The sequence below is a fragment of the Monodelphis domestica genome, chromosome 1, assembly GCF_027887165.1.
Source record: "Monodelphis domestica isolate mMonDom1 chromosome 1, mMonDom1.pri, whole genome shotgun sequence".
NCBI classification, from domain to species: Eukaryota; Metazoa; Chordata; class Mammalia; order Didelphimorphia; family Didelphidae; genus Monodelphis; species Monodelphis domestica.
In genome coordinates this window covers 332325794-332344490 of record NC_077227.1, presented here as the reverse complement: position 1 = coordinate 332344490, position 18697 = coordinate 332325794, and the positions used below count along the sequence as shown (strand labels likewise).

The 18697-nt window shown below is 36.1% G+C and overlaps 1 protein-coding gene across 1 annotated transcript in view; it reads left to right on the top strand.

Moving 5' to 3' along the window:
• The window catches only part of BDKRB2 (bradykinin receptor B2), a 42435-nt gene extending 24690 nt beyond the window's left edge, over positions 1-17745 (top strand). The window contains exons 2-3 of the mRNA XM_001375350.4: positions 1864-1984; positions 15119-17745. Of these exons, the coding sequence (XP_001375387.3) occupies positions 1959-1984; positions 15119-16238 (1146 nt within the window). The 5' untranslated portion in view covers positions 1864-1958 and the 3' untranslated portion in view covers positions 16239-17745. The remainder of the gene's footprint in view (positions 1-1863; positions 1985-15118) is intronic.
• The last annotated feature ends 952 nt before the right edge of the window (positions 17746-18697 follow it).

The following is an 18697-nucleotide window of genomic DNA, read 5'->3' as shown; positions in this document are numbered from 1 at the left end:
TTTGGGGGGTTGGTAGTATAGCTATCATAATACCCATTTTAGAGATAAGGCTTAGAGAAAACTGACTTGCCCCATGTTCACAAAGCTAGTAAGTGTCAGAGTTGGGAGTTGAACCAATTCTGAGTCCATTGTTCTTTCCATTCTACCATTTCCCACTGGACATGTTCTTTCACCTTTTGCTGCAGACTCCTCGGGACTGGATTAAATCATTTCCAGGATCCTTTCCAGTATGAATATGATCTTATCAGATGAGCTAATTATTTTATAATCACCAGTTTGTCAGACAGAAAGCCTGGGCTCTAAGGGTAGGATACAGACAGTGAGTAAAAATTGCCAGAAGGCAGATTTTGGCTCATTACAATGACATTTAAGAGCTAGCTGTCCAATAAGAGAATGGACAGCCTTAGAAGATGATAAGCCATAATCCCATCACTACCAGTGTTCATGTGGAGGATCATTAGTGATTCTATAGAAAGGATTTATGCATAGATTCCTGGGTTCCCTTTGAGACCTAAAATTCTATAATTCTATTATTCCTATCTCAAAAGTACAGCATTTGTGCAGGAAGCCTGAGTTTAACTGTGTGACCTTTACAATAAATTCATTAACAATAAATTACTGGTATCATCAGGAATAAAATTCTCCACAAAAATGAAATTTCCAAATAAATTAAACTTAACCCTTTAATAACCAAAAATATTGTTCTCATTTAATCATTTTAGTAGAAATCTTTCTATAAAATAAGCATCTCTGCTTTCTTGCACAATGTACGATGAATAGGTTTTAGCCTCTTTTTATGACAGGGTCAATGTATAGAGTTGTACAGATGTTGTACAGGGGTTTTTTAGGTAAATATGTGCATAGGTGTATTTGCTTTGTATATTGTTGCTCTTTCCATCACTATCCGACTGTCATCTTTCAACTTATTATTATTTGCCTCACTGTAGCAATTTCTCACTCTTTCTAATTTGTTGCTTCTGATCAGAGCTTAGATATCTTTAAGACACTGAGCTTGGTGAGATTGCTTGCAAATTCCCCATTAACTCCAAATCAACCTTAAAATCCTCTGTTTGACATTCAAAGTCCTTCCTAATCTATCCCATTCCTACCTAGCTTGTCGCCTTAACATCTACTCCCCTCCACATACTCCATAATCCAATGATGCTGATACTGGTTGTCCTTAGACCCTTTAACTCCTATTTCAAAGCATTTTCTCTAGCTATTCTCTATACCTAGAATGCTCCCTCCTCATCTTCCACTTCATGATTTCCTTGATTTTTCTCAACTCTCTTTTAAAGTTGAACCTTCTGCAAGAATCTCTTTCTTTGGAGCAGCTAGGTGGCTCAGTGGATTGAGACCCAGGCCTAGAGATGGGAGGTCCTAGGTTCAAATCTGGCCTCAGACACTTCCCAGCTGTGTGACCCTGGGCAAGTCACTTGACCCCCATTGCCTAGCCCTTACCACTCTTCTGCCTTGGAGCCAATACACAGTATTGACTCCAAGATGGAAGGTAAGGGTTTTAAAAAAAAGTGTTCTGTGTTGTCAGCAGGAGAATCTACCTTTTCCTAGAGGAACTAGAGGGAAGTAATTGTTAGTCAGGATGCTATTGTTCCTAGGCCTTTGGATCTTACACTTTTAGTTGCTTGCTATTATTCTGTCCTCTGCTCACACTGATTTACATGAGAATCCCCTTGGCTCATCAGACCCAGATCTCAACAAACAGTACCAGGGGACACTTTTCTCTGATCTCCATCTCTAGTCCCAGCATGGTCTATCCTTTAGACATGAATAATGGCCTCTCTGTGGTCACCTCCTTCCCACAAATTTGTTTAATTTTGAGATTACCTGGTCATTCTGTCCTAGGTCAAGTCAAAGATCCCTAGAACCCAAGGAATTCTGGAATCCTTAGAATCAAGGAATTCAATCTATTAAGAGCTACTTCCCAAGTTCCAAGTTTCATGGAAATGCTTCTGGATATGGCAAGGTGGGTTGCATTGATATTTAAGGGAAGGCATCTGGTTATTTTCCATGCATGTACTTTTTATTTAACTATTCCTTTACATGTTGTCTGCCTCATTTCTACCCAAGTTTCTTGAGGATGGGAACTGTTTGGTTGCTTTGGCATTGTTTAGCATTGTATGGCACAAGGAAACCACTTAATAAATGCTTTCTAATTGATATATATATATATATATATATGAAGGGGGGGAAACAGAGCCAAAAAAAAGACATAAGAGTTATCAGAAAGACAGGAAAAGAAAATTGCAAAGTTATTATCATATATACAACAACTTTCTATTATCATTTCATTTAAACTTGAAAAGATTGAGAACTGGGTGGGATCAGGGAGAGAATAACACTGTGTTCAAATATTGGAAACGTCCTTGTATCAGAAAGATTAGACTTCATATATGTAACCTGAGGTAGAAGTAGACCTACAAGATAGAAGTTGCAGAGAGGCAGGATTTGGTTCAATATAATGTGAGCCAAGAGGAAAATACTACTTTAAATGTCTATGATTCTACAATTTGGAATCTGAGAAGACATCCCCCCCACCTCCATCACAGCACTTGTGCTTTTAGCAGGACTCAAGTGATGCCTCTGATTTTCTTTTCCCTTTTCATATATACTAATGCCAAGTTTCCTGTCAGAGTAGTATCCAAATCTAGTTAGCAACTCAATGAGAATTCCTTGAGGGAAAAGAATGAAAATAGCACAGGAAGGGAAAATCCCTAAAATGTTGAATGGTAAAAGTGATTATGAGGCATTTAAAGATTAAGAAGAAAAATGCACAAATTAAACAGGATTTCCCAAAATTATAGTCACCCACTTCCCAACACATGGCAATATTTATTATTAGCCTTGTGACAATCCTCTTAGTCAGAATGTAGTACTAGGACTGGACCATGACAAAGAACAGAACTTCCTCCCCAAATACAATCTGTTTTAGAACTAGTCCTTATGGAAATCACACTGAATAAGCCCAAAGGTACATTCCCAAACAGAATCAAATTTTCCCATTTCCCAAACAGAATCAAAAAAGAGAGCTATGAGGGATCTAATATAAAGCACATTGAACTGGAAATCTAAAGATTCAGACTTGAGTCCAAATTCTACCAATTACAGAGGCAGCTAAGTAGCAAAGAGGATACTGAATCTGGAATTCAAAAGAACCGAATTCAAATTTGACCTCAGACATTTACTAGCAGTGTGATCCAAGCAAAATCACTTAATTTCTCTGTGCTTCACCTTTCTAATCTATAAAATGAGGAAAATAATAGCGTCTAACTCCCAGACTGGTTGTGAGGATAGAAAGAGATAATATTTATACAGTGCTTTTACAAACATCAAAATGCTATATAAATGCTAGTTATTATTATTAATCCCTCCCATCCTTTCATTCTCTCATTTTTAAAGAAGAGGAAATCGGTTCAAAAATACACATTCAGCTTTATGTACTCCAAAGATCCTTAGCGCAACTTCCCTTGTCACAAGTAAATAAGACTCCTAAGCCAGGCTACAAGGGACCATTTTCCAATTCTGTTTTCTTAAACCTCCATAAAAGTATATTTTCCCCAATATTAATTAACCACTTGTGTCTAGCACCTCAGTTAATCCCAGTTAATACAAAGGGACATAAGAAGAACAAAAGCACAAATATTTTCCCAGTTCCCAAAACCTAGGGACATATTCTCCTCTCTACCACCTCTAGGCTTGTGGAGAATGAATTAAAATTTTAAAGTAGCTTCTATATACCATTCGTCTCACCAAATTTATTTCCACATTTGATACAGCTGATAGATGAATCACTTTGACTGACTTAGAATATATCATTAATTCTACTTGATCACTACAATAGTCAGGTATCATTCATTTCAATTATGCTATAAAGCACAACAAAACACTATTTTTGCAATAGTATTGAGAGGAGAATTAAATAACTAGTAAAAGACATGTTGTCAGGAGAGGAAAAGTTCTTTCTCAAGTGATATTTTCACAATATCCTAGATTTGAAAGGAACTTCAAAATGATTTGAAGCATGAAAATCCTTTGCAGTTCGGTCTATCCTTGACCAAATCCATTGTCATGAAATTAATTAACCGAAAAGGAAACAATTTCCATTTTTGAGTTATCAAAATAACATATTTTAATTGCTTTTTGCTTTAGAAAGTTATTTAGCAAATGAAGAAATCAATCAATGAAACAGATTAAGAATAAATATACTGAAACAAATGAACATATTAGCCTAGTATTTAATAAATCCAAGATCCCAACTACTGAATCAAGAACTTATTATCTAGCAAAATTTAAAGAGAAATCTGGAAAGAAATCTGGCAGAAACTGGGCATAGAGCAACATCTCAAACAATATGCCATGATAAGCTGAAAATGGATGCTTGATTTAAGGGAGTATAGAAGAAATTACCTGTCAGATTTATAGATAGGGGAAGAATTGATAACCAAACAAAAACCAGACATTTATGGGAGTTAACTGGATCATTTTATTTACATAAAATTAAAGAATTTTTGCACAAACTAAACCAACATAACCAAAATGAGAAGAAAAGCAGGAAACTAGAAAAAAAAATGTTAAACCAAGCTTCTCTGGTAAAGGCCTCATTTTAAAAAGATAGAAAACTGAATCAAATGTGTAAAAATAAGAGCCATTACCCAAATAGCATGATAAAAAGAATAAGAACAAGCAGTTTTCAGAGGAAGAAATAAAAGCTATCAATAGTCATATAAAATGTTCTAAATCACTAATATTTAGAGAAATGAAAATTAAAATATCTCTGAAGTACCACCTTATATCCATCAGATTAGTTTAGATTACAGAGAATAAAAATGACAAATAATGGAGAGTATTTGAGGAAATGGGCATATTATTATACTGTTTGTAGAGCTCTAAATTGGGCCAACCTTTTTGAAAAATAATTAGGAATTATGCCAAAAGGTATATAAAAATGTACATGCCCTCCCAACCTGTAATACCACTATTAGGTCTATACGCAAAAGAGATTTTTAAAGAAGAAAAAGAAAAAGAATCTATATGTACAAAAATACTTATAGTAGCTCTCTTTAAGATAGAAAAAAATGAAATGGCTAAACAAATTATGGTATTTGAATGTAATATATTGTCCGGTAAGAGGATGGTTTTAGAAAAACCTGGGGAGACTTACATGAGTTGATGCAAAGCTAATTGAGTAGAACCAGAAGAACAATGTACACTGTAACTGTAATATTAAAAAGATAGTGAACTGTGAAAGACTTAGTAAACTAATCAATACAATGATCCAACAACAACTCCAAAAAGCTTGTGATGAAAAATGCTTTTTGTACCATCAAAATTAAAACTGAAGGACTTGAAATGTAGATTGAAAGAATTTTTTCCAAAACAGGACTAATACAGAAACATTACTTCATATGTAAGATGGATATCATATTTCTTATCGTTTCAATGGGTAGGGGGAGGAAGAGGGAATTTGGAACTTAAAAATAATTTTTTATAAAGAAAAGCCTTTTAAACTTCATGATCTCATTTGAGCTGCCCATCAACTCTGTGAGGTATATAGGACAGAGATAATTCTCATTTTATAGAAGAGAAAACAAACTCAGAGAAGTTAATTGGATTGCCCAAAGTTACACAATTAGTGTTTAGCCTGGAGCCTCTGCTCTTTCCAATATTCAATGAAGTCAGACAGAAAGATCTTCCTTATTTTTGAACCAAAAATCTGCCTCCTTGTAAAATTTCTACACATTGGTTATAATTCTGCCCTCTGGAACCAAACAGAACAAGTCCAAATCCTCTTCTATGCAGCTATTGAAAACAACAATGATGTCCTGCTCCCTCTCTACAAAGTCATCCCATACCCAGGTTTAACATTTTCACTTGGCAAAAATTTATTAAATACCTACTGTGTACAGAGAACTGTCTTAGGTGCTAGAGAAAGACTTGAAGCATAAATAAGACAGTAACTGACCTAGATGGAGTTTATAATCTGACAGGTGGATGATACAGCATAGGTAACTATGATACTCAATACAGCATGATAAATGGAGAAGAGAGGGAATAAGCACTTGTATAGTACTTACTACATGCCAGTATGCTAAGTGATTCACAAATATTATCTCATTCAATCCTCGCAACAATCCCATGATGTAGGTGCAATTATTATCCCCATTTTACAGCTGAAGATACTAAAGCAACCAAAGGTTAAATGACTTGGCCATGGTTACTCAGATAAAATGCTTCTAGTGTTGTAAAATTGTCTACTTGAGGTTCAACCCAGTCATCCAATAAGCATTTATTAAGCATTTATTATATGCCAGCCACTGTGCTAAATGATGGGTTTAAAATGCAAATAAAGGGGGAAGCTAAATGGTTTAGTGGGTTGAGAGCCAGACCTTGAGATGGGAGGTTCTGGATTCAAATCAGAACTTGGATACTTCCTAGTCTTGTGACCCTGGGCAAGTACCTTAACCCCCACTGCCTTATGCTTTCCACTTTTCTGCCTTGGAACCAATACACAGTGTTGATTTTAAAACAGAAACTGAGTTTTAAAAGAAAAGAATGTAAGCAAAAAGAAAAATAGTCTCTGCCCTTGAGAAGTGTATAGTCTAATGAAGGAAAATAGCATAAAAAAGGGAGCTAAAAAAGATGGGTATGGTGATGTGATCATAAAAATGAAGACGAATAAGTTGGAGCCCTTCCCCAAAATGGAAGTTATAGAAAGAGCTCACCAGTGGGGTAAGGTAAAAGTGGGTACCCAGTAGAGAAGATTACATGGAGGAGACCATTTTTCAGGGAAAAATAAAAATTCAAACAAGCCAAGAGGACATTCTAGACATAAGGGAAAATATGAAGATGGGAGAACAAAGGATGATCTCACAGGCAGATGCAAGTGTGAAGTTGTATAAGAGAACAGCATAAAATGGAATTTCTCCATCTGTGATCTGGAGACCCCAGGCATCCTTGAGACCCCTTGAGACCCCTTGAGACATGTAAGTAACAAATTGATGGAATTGAGAGTAAAGAGTCACCTTAGATTTTAAACACAGGTGGTCAATATCAAAAATAGTAAAAATGGGAGGAAGCAATATAATAGCTAAAAATAATAAATATAAAAATAAATTATATAATAATATAAATAATAAAATATATAAATATATAAAAAGTTTGTGACCAAAAATATTTTCATAATAATACTAATATATTTTTGTTTCTAGCGTAATCACTATCAATAGATAAAATCCACATAAATGAAAATTCTTTGAGAGGTCCTCCATAATTTTTTTAAGAATGTAGAAGATCCCATTCTATCATGCATCCCTGATCATGCCTTCAAAACTGCTGCCATAAGATAAGGCTTGTCAGGTAGGATAAAAATATAATGGAAAATCCCTAATGCCAGGCAAAAGTATTTGATCTTTATTGCGTAGGCAATAGAGAGCCACCAAAAATTTCTAAACAGAGGAATGACAGGACCATATTGATGATACAAAAGATTCTTCTGTTAGAGGTATGACTGGTAGGGACAAGGTTCAGTACTGAAATGGTTCAGGTAGGCAGCAATAACAGCTGTTTATAGAGACCCTCCACGGAGTCCTATATGATTTTTACCTATGGGTAAAAATAACCCATAAGAAACCGATAACCTGATATAATATACCTGATATAACCGGTAACCTGAGGAGGAGAAGGGAGACTAAGGAAATGGGAGAATAACACAGACTCAAAGATAGCAGGTTAAAACACATGGGAAGTTGGCATGAACTCCAGTAATATTTCCCACTGAGATTTAATGAGAAATATGAAGAATAAGAAAATATATGGGGAGTCACAACTCCTTAATGCCTCCTATGGTAATATGAAGCATGGGGGCGGCAGCGTAGCTAGGAAAGAGATACAGTGAAGCAAGAGATGTAAGAAAAGAGGAGGCGAAGAGAGAGAGACGGAATTCGCGCTTGTTCCCCAGAATTTATTGGAGGTTTTAGAAATGTGGATTGGGAGGAGATCAACGCATACTTAACATGGCATAGGTCTTAACATTGGTTGAACTGACAATGACAAGATCAAAGAGGTGGACATTAATCCAACCCGTGCTTTGCAAATGAATGTACTCTGAGCCAGGGCATCGTGGCAGTCAAGGCCCAGCCTAGGAATTTGCCCGTCCTGTGATAGTCCTTTGGACTGTCCCTTTCCATACAATGTGTCTGGTAAATGAATCTACAGGATACAATATCAATGCATCAGTCATACTTCCCAGATGCTAATCTGCCTGCTACACTGTTGGCAGTAGGATAGAGAGTGGGGAACTGAGGTGAGACGCAGTGCAGAGATGGAATCAACAAGTAACAAATTGATGGAATTGAGAGTAAAGAGTCACCTTAGATTTTAAACACAGGTGGTCAATATCAAAAATAGTAAAAATGGGAGGAAGCAATATAATAGCTAAAAATAATAAATATAAAAATAAATTATATAATAATATAAATAATAAAATATATAAATATATAAAAATGATAATAATAATAGCTAATATTTTATATGGAGCCCTGTGATAAGTACTTTACAACTATTGATTTGATCCTCACAAAAACCCTGAGAGGTAGGAGCCATTATTATTCCCATTTTACATATGGAAACTGAGGCAAACAGCAGTGACTTGCCCAGTGTAACACAGCTAGTTAGTATCTAAAGCTTGGTTTGGATTTGGGTCCTGCTAATTCCAAGCTCTATTCACTATACTGGCACCTTCTTCTACACAGGCTCCAGGTCATCAGCAATTTTTCTATAAAGGAAAGTCTCAAAATAGACATAATCTTCAACATGTGACTTGAGCACATATGAAAAACAACAGATTTATACAAGCGTATTAAGTTCCTAAGTTCTGGATAAATCAACCATCCTTCAAAATATAAAAGGGCCAAAGGGAAAAGAATGTTTTGGGTCAAATTACCTAACAGAAAGGGACACACACACACACACACACACACACACACACACACACACACAAATGTCTGAGTCTAAACACTTTTCATCTCTGCCCCAATCATTCAGGACACAGGATATGAAAATAGCATGTTGTCAATTAATTCTTAATATTTATTCATGAACTTTCTTAGCTCTCTACCCTCAATATTTCCAAAACTTTCCACAAAACTTCCCAAAGGTAGATGTTCCCAAATACATATATTCTGTGTTAAACATTACTTTCCAGGGGAATTATTTTAATGTGCAGGAATGGAAACTTCCTTAAACAAAGGTCTTCCATTCAAATATCACTTATAGCAGTCTTTTCCTCGGGCAAAGGAGAAAATACTCCTTTTGTCTGATGACCACGATTTCCTTTCCTTGATGTGATGGTTGGTTTTTATCACCCATTATAGCCTACCAATATTTGCTGTTTACCCAAATAGTGCCTCACTCATTCTTTACCACAACCATGCCAAAGACAAAGAGGGCAAGTGTTATCTTGCCAATGAAGACTAAAGCTCAAATAGGAAGATTCAAAGCAAGATGGGACCTGATTGATTATCTTCTAATCCAACTGTGGGTTTTAAAATTAATATTCAATAATTAGGTATTTTATTTTAAAAGTTTTATTAATAATAACTAAAGTAAAAAAAAAAAACTACCTACATCCAGGTCGCCAGAGAAGAAAGGGCATGGGAGGAGTCACAGCAAACTTAAATACAATCACATAAACTTGAGGATGCTGGAAAAGGGAAAAGGATTCTAGGTAACACAAAAAGGAATTTTGGGTAATGTAGTTTTAGGGGTTCAAGAATTTCTAACTATACACAACCCTACTGATTTCCAAAATTCCTCCATTTTACAAATGAAGAATGTCCAGAGAAGGGGAGTGACTTGTTAGGAAGTACAAAGCTAAAACTCAAAGGCAGATTTTCTAACTCTAAACACTTATGCTATCCCACATAGTGACTATTTGGTGGAGAGGGGACTTTTTTTCTTGAAAAGACCTTCTGCAATATGTTTCTTGATTATACTGTAGGGTAGGCAAACTCATTCAATACAGAAAATGTGTCCCTTATCCTTGAGAAACTGAATATCTCTCATTGTTAAGACTAGCACTTCAGATTAGAGGATGCTAGATGATGTGGTGGGTAGAGTAATGCATTTAGAATCAGAAAGATCTAAATTCAAATCCAGCCTTAGATACTTACTAGTCTTACTAGTTGAATGGCCATAGGCAAGTCTGCCTCAGTTCCTCAACTCTAAATCAGGAAAATAATAGCATCTACCTCTCATGGTTATCATAAGTATAAAATGGTATTATATTTATTTTTTTAAACCCTTACCTTCTGTCTTGAAAGGCAGAAGAGTGGTAAAGGCTAGGCAATGGGGGTTAAGTGACTTGCCCAGGGTCACACAGCTAGGAAGTGTCTGAGACCAGATTTGAACCCAGGACCTCCCATTTCTGGGCCTGACTCTCAATCCACTGAGCCACCCAGCTTCCCCCAGGATTATATTTATAAAACCCATTGAAAACCTTAAGGATATAGGTATATAATATATATGCATGTGTATATTCTATTATTAACTGAATATACACAGAAACCCCTAACCTGATTTTATGTACCAGACTTCTAAAAATCTGAGTCCCAAGTTCTATTTTGTACTGGCAAGATTCATTTTCTACTGTTTATGTGATAAAATAAACGAATACTTTAAAAGTATGTCCTGGACAAGATTCTGATTAAATAAAAAGTAAGTGAATGTTGCTTCTAGTATTTTGTTTTCTAAAATGAGGGGGAAAGTCCAAGAACAGATTTGTAAATCTATTAGTCATACTAACCTTACAACTAATATGATTATAAGTGGCCATTCTGACGCAAGAATATCTGACTCAGGAATTGGCACTAATTGAGCCCCAGAAATTCCATACTGGTCCAAACATAAGCCCCAGTTTCTGCCTCCATCCCCTTCTCCCCATTTTTTCCACCAATCTGGCTTATAAAAACTTGAGTACAGGCTTTGGTCCCACTCTTAGTAAGTGTGTGTGTATATTTATCTATGGACATATATTTATATGTATTATATAATATACAAAACAAAATACACTACTGAGAATAAAAAATAAATGTTAAAATCTTTATTTGAATGTAAAAGATGCCCCCCCCATTTTTTTCATAGTGATATTTTCAGGGTTTGCTTTCCAAAGCTTAACTTAGCTTTTCTAAGCACAAAAATTCATCACCAAGAGCCCTTCTTTGGACATAGCAACCCATGAAACAAATAGTTCTTATTTTATAATTTTTCAACTCACACATATTTGTATATATATATATATATGTATATATATATATATATATAAAGATACAGCTCTATATAAATAGATCTTTGTTCATGGAGGGCTTCACAACTTTATGACTATCAGATACTTAATGTTCCCAAGTTTGTGGCAATTTTGGTGAAGGTCCCTAAATTTAACAAAATTGTGGATTTTTATATTCATTTGGCAGAAAAGGCTCTATATTGATATTCATGTTTGACTGCAGTGTTTTGTACTTAGAAAAACTAGGCTAAACTTTGGTATAAATCCATGATGTTTTTAGGGTCCAGAGTTTCCTGATAGAAATACACTGTGTTTCTTATGTTTTTTTTTCCTTTTTCCTAAAAGTCCTTAGTGACAACTTATAGATTTTTACCTCAACCTTCCTCATGATTTCAGGAGGATGCTCTAATTAAATATATCTCATTTCATTTCCTGTTTTCCTAGTCAGGCATTTCTCATTCTAATTCATCCACATTTCTTTGGTCATGTGTGTCATTGCCTTCCTCTTCCCTCTAAATACATTAGGAGATTTCTAATTTCCTAAATCAGCGTTATGACTTCCTTTTTCTTCATTATATATATATATATATATATATATATAGGATAGTTATTAATCACTTAGATAATAAATGTCAATGATAAAGGAAACTTTTGAATACTGAAAGTGACCTTGTGGGAGAAAAAAGAGACTAGAATATTGAGTGTTAGTATTATTGGAAAATTTAGAATAATAAAATATAAGAATTCATATTCCTACATTTGCTAGGCTCACAAAGCACTTCACAATCCTTTGAAAAGGCTAATTAAAGTATTTATTATCCCAGCTTTACAGATTAGTAAACTGAGATTCAAAGAGGCAAATATAAAGAAAAGAAGATCCACACTAAAAATTACAGCAGATACACACACATATATGTATACATACACACACACACACATTCACAAAGAAACAAAATTATTTAGTTACATTATAATTACACTTGGACTTTTCTAGTTTTCATTGGCTAAGGTGCAATAGAGCTCTTCTGAAATGTCACATCTGACAAACAGTTATCAAAATGATCCAGAATTCCAAGAAATTCTATATAAACTTTGAGGTGAGAGAAACAGAAAAACATGGTAATGTTATAGAAAAAAGATAAAAATGAATGATAGCTTAGAGATCATATAGTCCTACTTCTTCATATTAGAGGAGAAAACTGAGACCCAAGAAAGGGAAGGGACTTACCAAAGTCACACCTTTCATAGAAAACCATATCTAGAATGTAGGATTTCTAATTAAGTATTCTTTTCACCATGCTGCTTCTAAACCTGAAATACTGCCAGATTGTAGATAGTTGTAATGATTTTCCCAGGGCTCAGAAACTGAATCAAGTAGAACTAAAATTAGGTACCCAAGGATAGAAGGAGAGATACCAAGATGGATTCCCAGGACCCAATTGTTGACCCATTCAACAGCAAAGTCCCCCTGTGGGGGACACAGAGGCATTCATTCATGGGAAATGGGAAGAAATGGAGAAAAAGAAAAAAAAGTCAGATAATTTGTTGTCAGTCCTATCCAAAGCAAGCTAGGTCTGGCCAATTACTGCTGTGCTGCTATATTATTTTTTCCCAACATGGTGAGTTATTGTTCTTTCTTCTTCTTACCCCAGAAAAGTAATAGAAGGCCAGAATGATGAACATGGAGTCAGACAACCTGAATTCAAATCTCAGCTCTCATACTTATGAATTATTTGACCTTAGTCAAGTCATTTAACTTCTCTGGGACTCGTCCCCATCTTTAAATCGAAGATACTGATATTGCATTATCTACCTCACAGAATTGTTCTGAAAAAAATAAAATAAAGCACTTTGGAACAGCTTTGTGTATTAGGAAGGTTTTCCTCTTATTAGGACAAAACCTAGCAGTGTTCAATCCTCTGATTTAACATGGAAAACAACTGAAACCCAGAAAGGGTTGCTCATAATTATAGAATGAGTTAATTCCTGACCTGGTAATAAAACCCAGAGCCCAGATATTGCCTAAGTTTTGAAGAGTGTTTCATTTTCAAGAAAAAGGTCCCAGGAGCAATTGCACAATCCTTCAGAGCAGGGCTTTTGTTTCTGTACCATAGACTGGCATGCTATCATGCTTACCTGTATTTCCCAGAAAGAAAGCTACATTGAGCACATAAAGAAAAGATAATAGGTTGTATCTGTTACTCTGCACGGAATTTCCTCCAACTCTCATTACTGAGAGAATTCTCACTGTCTACACATTGGTTATTTCTATGCATAAAGCTTTTTATGGTTTCCTCTTGGTTTCTATGCCATATCTAGGATAATTTAGTTCCAGGCAAGGCAGAGGAAATTCCTTAACTAAAGTTCCCGCCCAAAAGACGTTAGATGTAGCCTAAGAGAGCAATATTTTCTCTTGGGGAAAAATCTATAATAATGGCAGGATGCTTTGTGGGTTGTAATGGAGCATCTCCTAAGATTATTTTATCAGCTGCATCCCCTTCCTCCTGTTCCATAAAACTCATTTCCCCATCATTCATCCCTTATAACACAGGCACTAAGTAGACCCCAACTTGGTAGTGGGGTAGTGATGAAGTTTGAATGATGGTCACCCTCCTGTTTACAAAGACTGTAGGATCCTAAGCTTAAAAACGAAAAAGAACCTCAGAGATCACCTAATCCAAAACCTTCCTTTTTCAACAACTAAAATCCAAAGAGATTAATGACTTAGGCTAGGTCACACACATAATAAGTAACAGAGTGGGGATTCTAACTCAAATTTTCTCATTTCCAAATCTACATTTTTCTACTCTATCATATTATTTCTTCTAAGAACTCACCTCAGTTCTGGGCTTGAGCATGGGAAGGGGGGGGGGAGTACAAAATGATACCCTTGACCTAATTTAAATCACTTTTCCAAAAGCCAGTCATCATCTCCCCTTTGCCAAGACAGATTTACATACAGATAACAATTCTAAACTTCTTTACCTCACATTCGAGGGTATATTCCACAGACCTTGAAGGTGTCACCTAGCAGGAGCTATTACCTTAGTCCCTTTCAAGACTGATGTGAATCCACTCCCCCACCCCACGTATTCTTTACTCTATTCAGAGTGGATGATCGTGTACCAAGCAAGCCTTCTTCTTTCCCACCTTCATCTTTGTTCATCTGTCCCTAAGTAATGAATAACTTCTTTCTCCTTCACCTATTGAATTCCTATCCATCCTGAAAGCTCAACTAAAATACTTCATCCTCTACCAAACCATCCTGGTCTACCCCATTCATAAAAAACTTCTCTTCCTTCTCCTCCCTCCTTGGATCTCAAAAAGCCCTTCACTTTACAACTCTTTTCTAATATACTTGCTCCATACCATTTTATGTTATATTTGTCAGTTTGTGTCTAGCCACCTTGTTAATCTGTAGGATCCAGGAGTTCAGGGAATACTTAATATGAATTTTACATCAACTCTAGAATCTAACGGTATTCTGTACACAATAGGCATTTTACCAATCAATAAACATTTGTTAAGTGTCCACTACAAGACAGACATTGTACTTAATGCTGGGAATATAAAAAGAAGCAAAAAATAGACTCTGTCCTCAAAAGGTTTACAATCTAATAGGGGAGACAACAAACAAATACAGAATAAAAAGAAAATAATAGAAAGAACTACAATTAAGAGGGGTTGGATCTATTGAGTTGTATTGAAATAAACTAATTATCCCACTGACCCATGGAATATTTTGAAGGAACCTATAGATTTTTTCTTTGACTTATCATGACTATTCAATGTAATAATCATTTGCCCACTTTCTTTCAGTGCTAAAATGATCAATGGCACACAAGAAGACCTTCCACTTGGAATTAATGAATCATTATTCAATGAGACTAAGAACAGCTTGTGTTCTCCCGATGAATTTTGGGATTCCTTTAACACAATCCAGACCCCATTCCTCTGGATCATCTTTGTAATGATCACAGTCGAAAACCTGTTTGTTCTCAGTGTTTTCTGTTTGCACAAAAGTAGTTGCACAGTGCCTGAAATTTACCTGGGGAATTTAGCTGCAGCTGACCTGATTTTAGGTGTTTGTCTCCCTTTCTGGGCCATTAACATTGCCAGCAACTATGACTGGTCCTTTGGATTGGTTCTCTGTAAAGTGGTGAACTCCACTATGTGCATGAACTTGTATAGCAGCATTTTCTTCTTGATGTTGGTGAGTATTGACCGATACCTAGCTCTGGTGAAAACCATGTCTATGGGCCGAATGCGAGGTACCTGCTATGCCAAATTCTACAGTTTCATCATATGGCTTTTTGCAATAATAATGAGTTGCCCTATGTTGATTTTCCGTTCCCTAACGAACTATGACGAGGAAGGCCACAACGTCACTATTTGTTTCCTCAACTACCCGTCATCTAAATGGGCAGTCTTCAACAATGTTCTCCTGAACATCGTAGGCTTTGTGCTGCCTCTCTGTGTCATCTCTTTCTGCACTGTGAAAATCATCCATGTTCTTCAGAACAATGAAATGCAGAAATTCAAGGCAATCCAGAGAGAGAAGAAGGCTACCATCCTTGTCCAGGTGGTCCTTCTGTTCTTCGTCATCTGCTGGCTCCCTTTCCAGGTCAGCACATTGATGGACACCTTCTATCGGCTGAACTTTATTTCAGACTGTCAGACTAAAACAACTTTAGATGTGTTTACACAGATAGGAACATATGTTGGTTGTAGCAACAGCTTCCTGAACCCTCTGGTATATGTGATTGTGGGGAAAAGATTCCGGAAGAAATCTAAGGAGGTTTACAAGAGATGGTTCAAGATTGCGCGATGCCAATCAGACTCAATCCAAACAGAAAATTCACTGAGCACTTTGAAGACCTCCATAACAGTGGACCGTCAGATTAATAAAATAGATAGGCATCTAGAGGGTACTGAGTAATCTGTTTTATTTTATTTTTAAAAGACTGTAAAGCTACGACCTTACATATGTTCATGAGCCACTCTCAAAATGTACTAGCTAAAGTTGGGGTTAGTAGAAAAGCTTTCATTTTTCTGGAGGTTCAAGAGCAGTGAAGAGAGGGGGAAAAATAGCAACTGGTCACTCAACTCTACATCCACCTGACCCCTCATCTCTCCCGCCCCTGTACAGCATCATGGATCCTCAAAAGAAATCCTAGGCCTGGAAGCTCTCATGCCTTTTCAGTGACAGAGCAGTCAATTCCTAGTAGGGGATTGGTCAAATTATTTTCTCTGAGTTTTTAATCTGGCTATGGTTCCTAAGGATGAGATCCCTGACTAATGAAGGCTCATCTCCAAGCTCAATGAAGAAGTTGTTTGGGATAAAAGAAATCAGGGAAAGAGAAAGGAAGGAAAGAGAGAGAGAATAAAAGAGAGAGAGAGAGAGAGAGAGAGAGAAAATGAGGGGGAGAAAGAACACAGAAAAATGGAATGTGCTAAGCCAAAGTCAGATATTAAATGTTGGTGCCATCATATTGGCACCATCATGTTGGGACCACAACCTATTAGAGTTGGAAGGAATCTTTGAATCATGGAATATTAAATTACAAAATACTCAAGTAGGAAGGAAATTTAGAACATTGAATGGTAAAGCAAGAAGGAATTAGAGACTGATCTAGGTGCAAACTTCATTTTACAGATAGAAAAACTGAGGTCCCCAGAGGGTTCATTAATTTAGCCAAGGTTACACTCTAAAGGGCATGTGAGTGTTACCAAAATGTTGCAAGATTTCCAAGGAGGAAGAGGTCATTTTGAACAGGAGCAATCAGGGATGAGATTTGAACTGAGCCCTGATTGATGAGTCACTTTGGTATAGGTCTGCATGTTTACAAAAATCAGTTGTGAATCACAAAGATACATTTCTAAGGTATAATTCCTTTTCTTTTGGTGCTCCTGACTGCCCACCTGGTCCTATTAGCTGGAGAAGAAATAATAACAATAATAATAATAGCTGGTATTTATATATCACTTTGTAAAGATAAGTGCTCTCACATACTTCAAGTAGAAATGAGAAGTATCGTCAATACAGTGTTAAAATATATGTATTGCCATGATGTTTATATGTCAACATGTATATATTGATAAGTGTGTATTGAAGGGAAAGGTAGGAAAAAAGGAAGTGAAGCTCTTTGTAGAACATTTCATTGAAAGCACAGATGAGCCACAATGGAATGGTTTTTTATTATTATAAAGATATTTTACTAATTACATGTAATAACAAACTTCCACGTAAGTTTTCCAAAGTTATGTGATCCAAACTGTCTCCCTCCCTCCCCTCTTCCCTCCCAGAGCTGGCAAATAATTTGTTCTGAGTTATACATGTATTATCACGCAAAACATATTTCCATATTGTTCAATTTTGTAAGAGAATGATCATATAAGGCCAAAATCCCAAAATAAAAACCCAAATAAACTTCAGTGAAAAATAATATGCTTTGATCTGCATTCTGACTCCAGTTCTTTCTCTGGAGGTGGGTAACATTCTTTTTCATAATTTCCTCAGAATTGACCTGGATCATTGTATTGCTGTTAGTAGCAAAGGCTAATCACATTTGATCGTTCCACAATATTGCTGTTATTATGTACAATGTTCTCCTGGTTCCCTTTATCAATTCATGTAGTTCTTTTCAGCTCTTTCTGAAAAACATGCTGTTCATCATTCTTTATAGCACAATAGTATTTCATCACCATCATAGACCACAGTCTGTTCAGCCACTCTCCAAGTGATGGATGTCCCTTTAGCTTCCAACCTTTTGCCACCACAAAAAGGGCAGCTATAAATATTTTTGTACAAGTAGTTCCTTTCCCTTTTTTTCTCTTTTGGATACAGACCTAGTAGTGGGGTTACTAAATGAAGGGCTATGCATTGGTTTATAGCAGCAATGGAATGGTTCTGCCAATACCCCCTGAGAAATTTGAGAGGCATCTGCTTCTTCATTTGCCATTTCAAACACTGTATGAATGGGTCCTTGGCCCCAGAACCACCCAGCAAAAGCAGCTATTCAGAGTTTCACATACCTGATACATGTATGTCTGTAAAGGGGAAGGGAAGAAAGGATTGTGACAATGAGTTGTATTATGGTGTGATATAAAATAATATTATGTCTTTCAAAACATGAGAAATGGTGTCTCAATGTAGAAATAAAAACAAATTCACATTCAAAGGATGAATGGCTCAATGATGTAAAAAAGCAACAATCTATTCAGTTTAGGAAATGACTAAAATGGAGTTGGGTTAAGATGGCTGTGTGAAAGGCTGTATATAAACACAACTGAGTAACATTTATTAACAAAGGAAGGGGGTAGCAGAGAGGACTGGGAAGGGAATAAACATTTATATAGCAACTTCTATGTGAAGGACACTATGCTAAGGCTTTACAA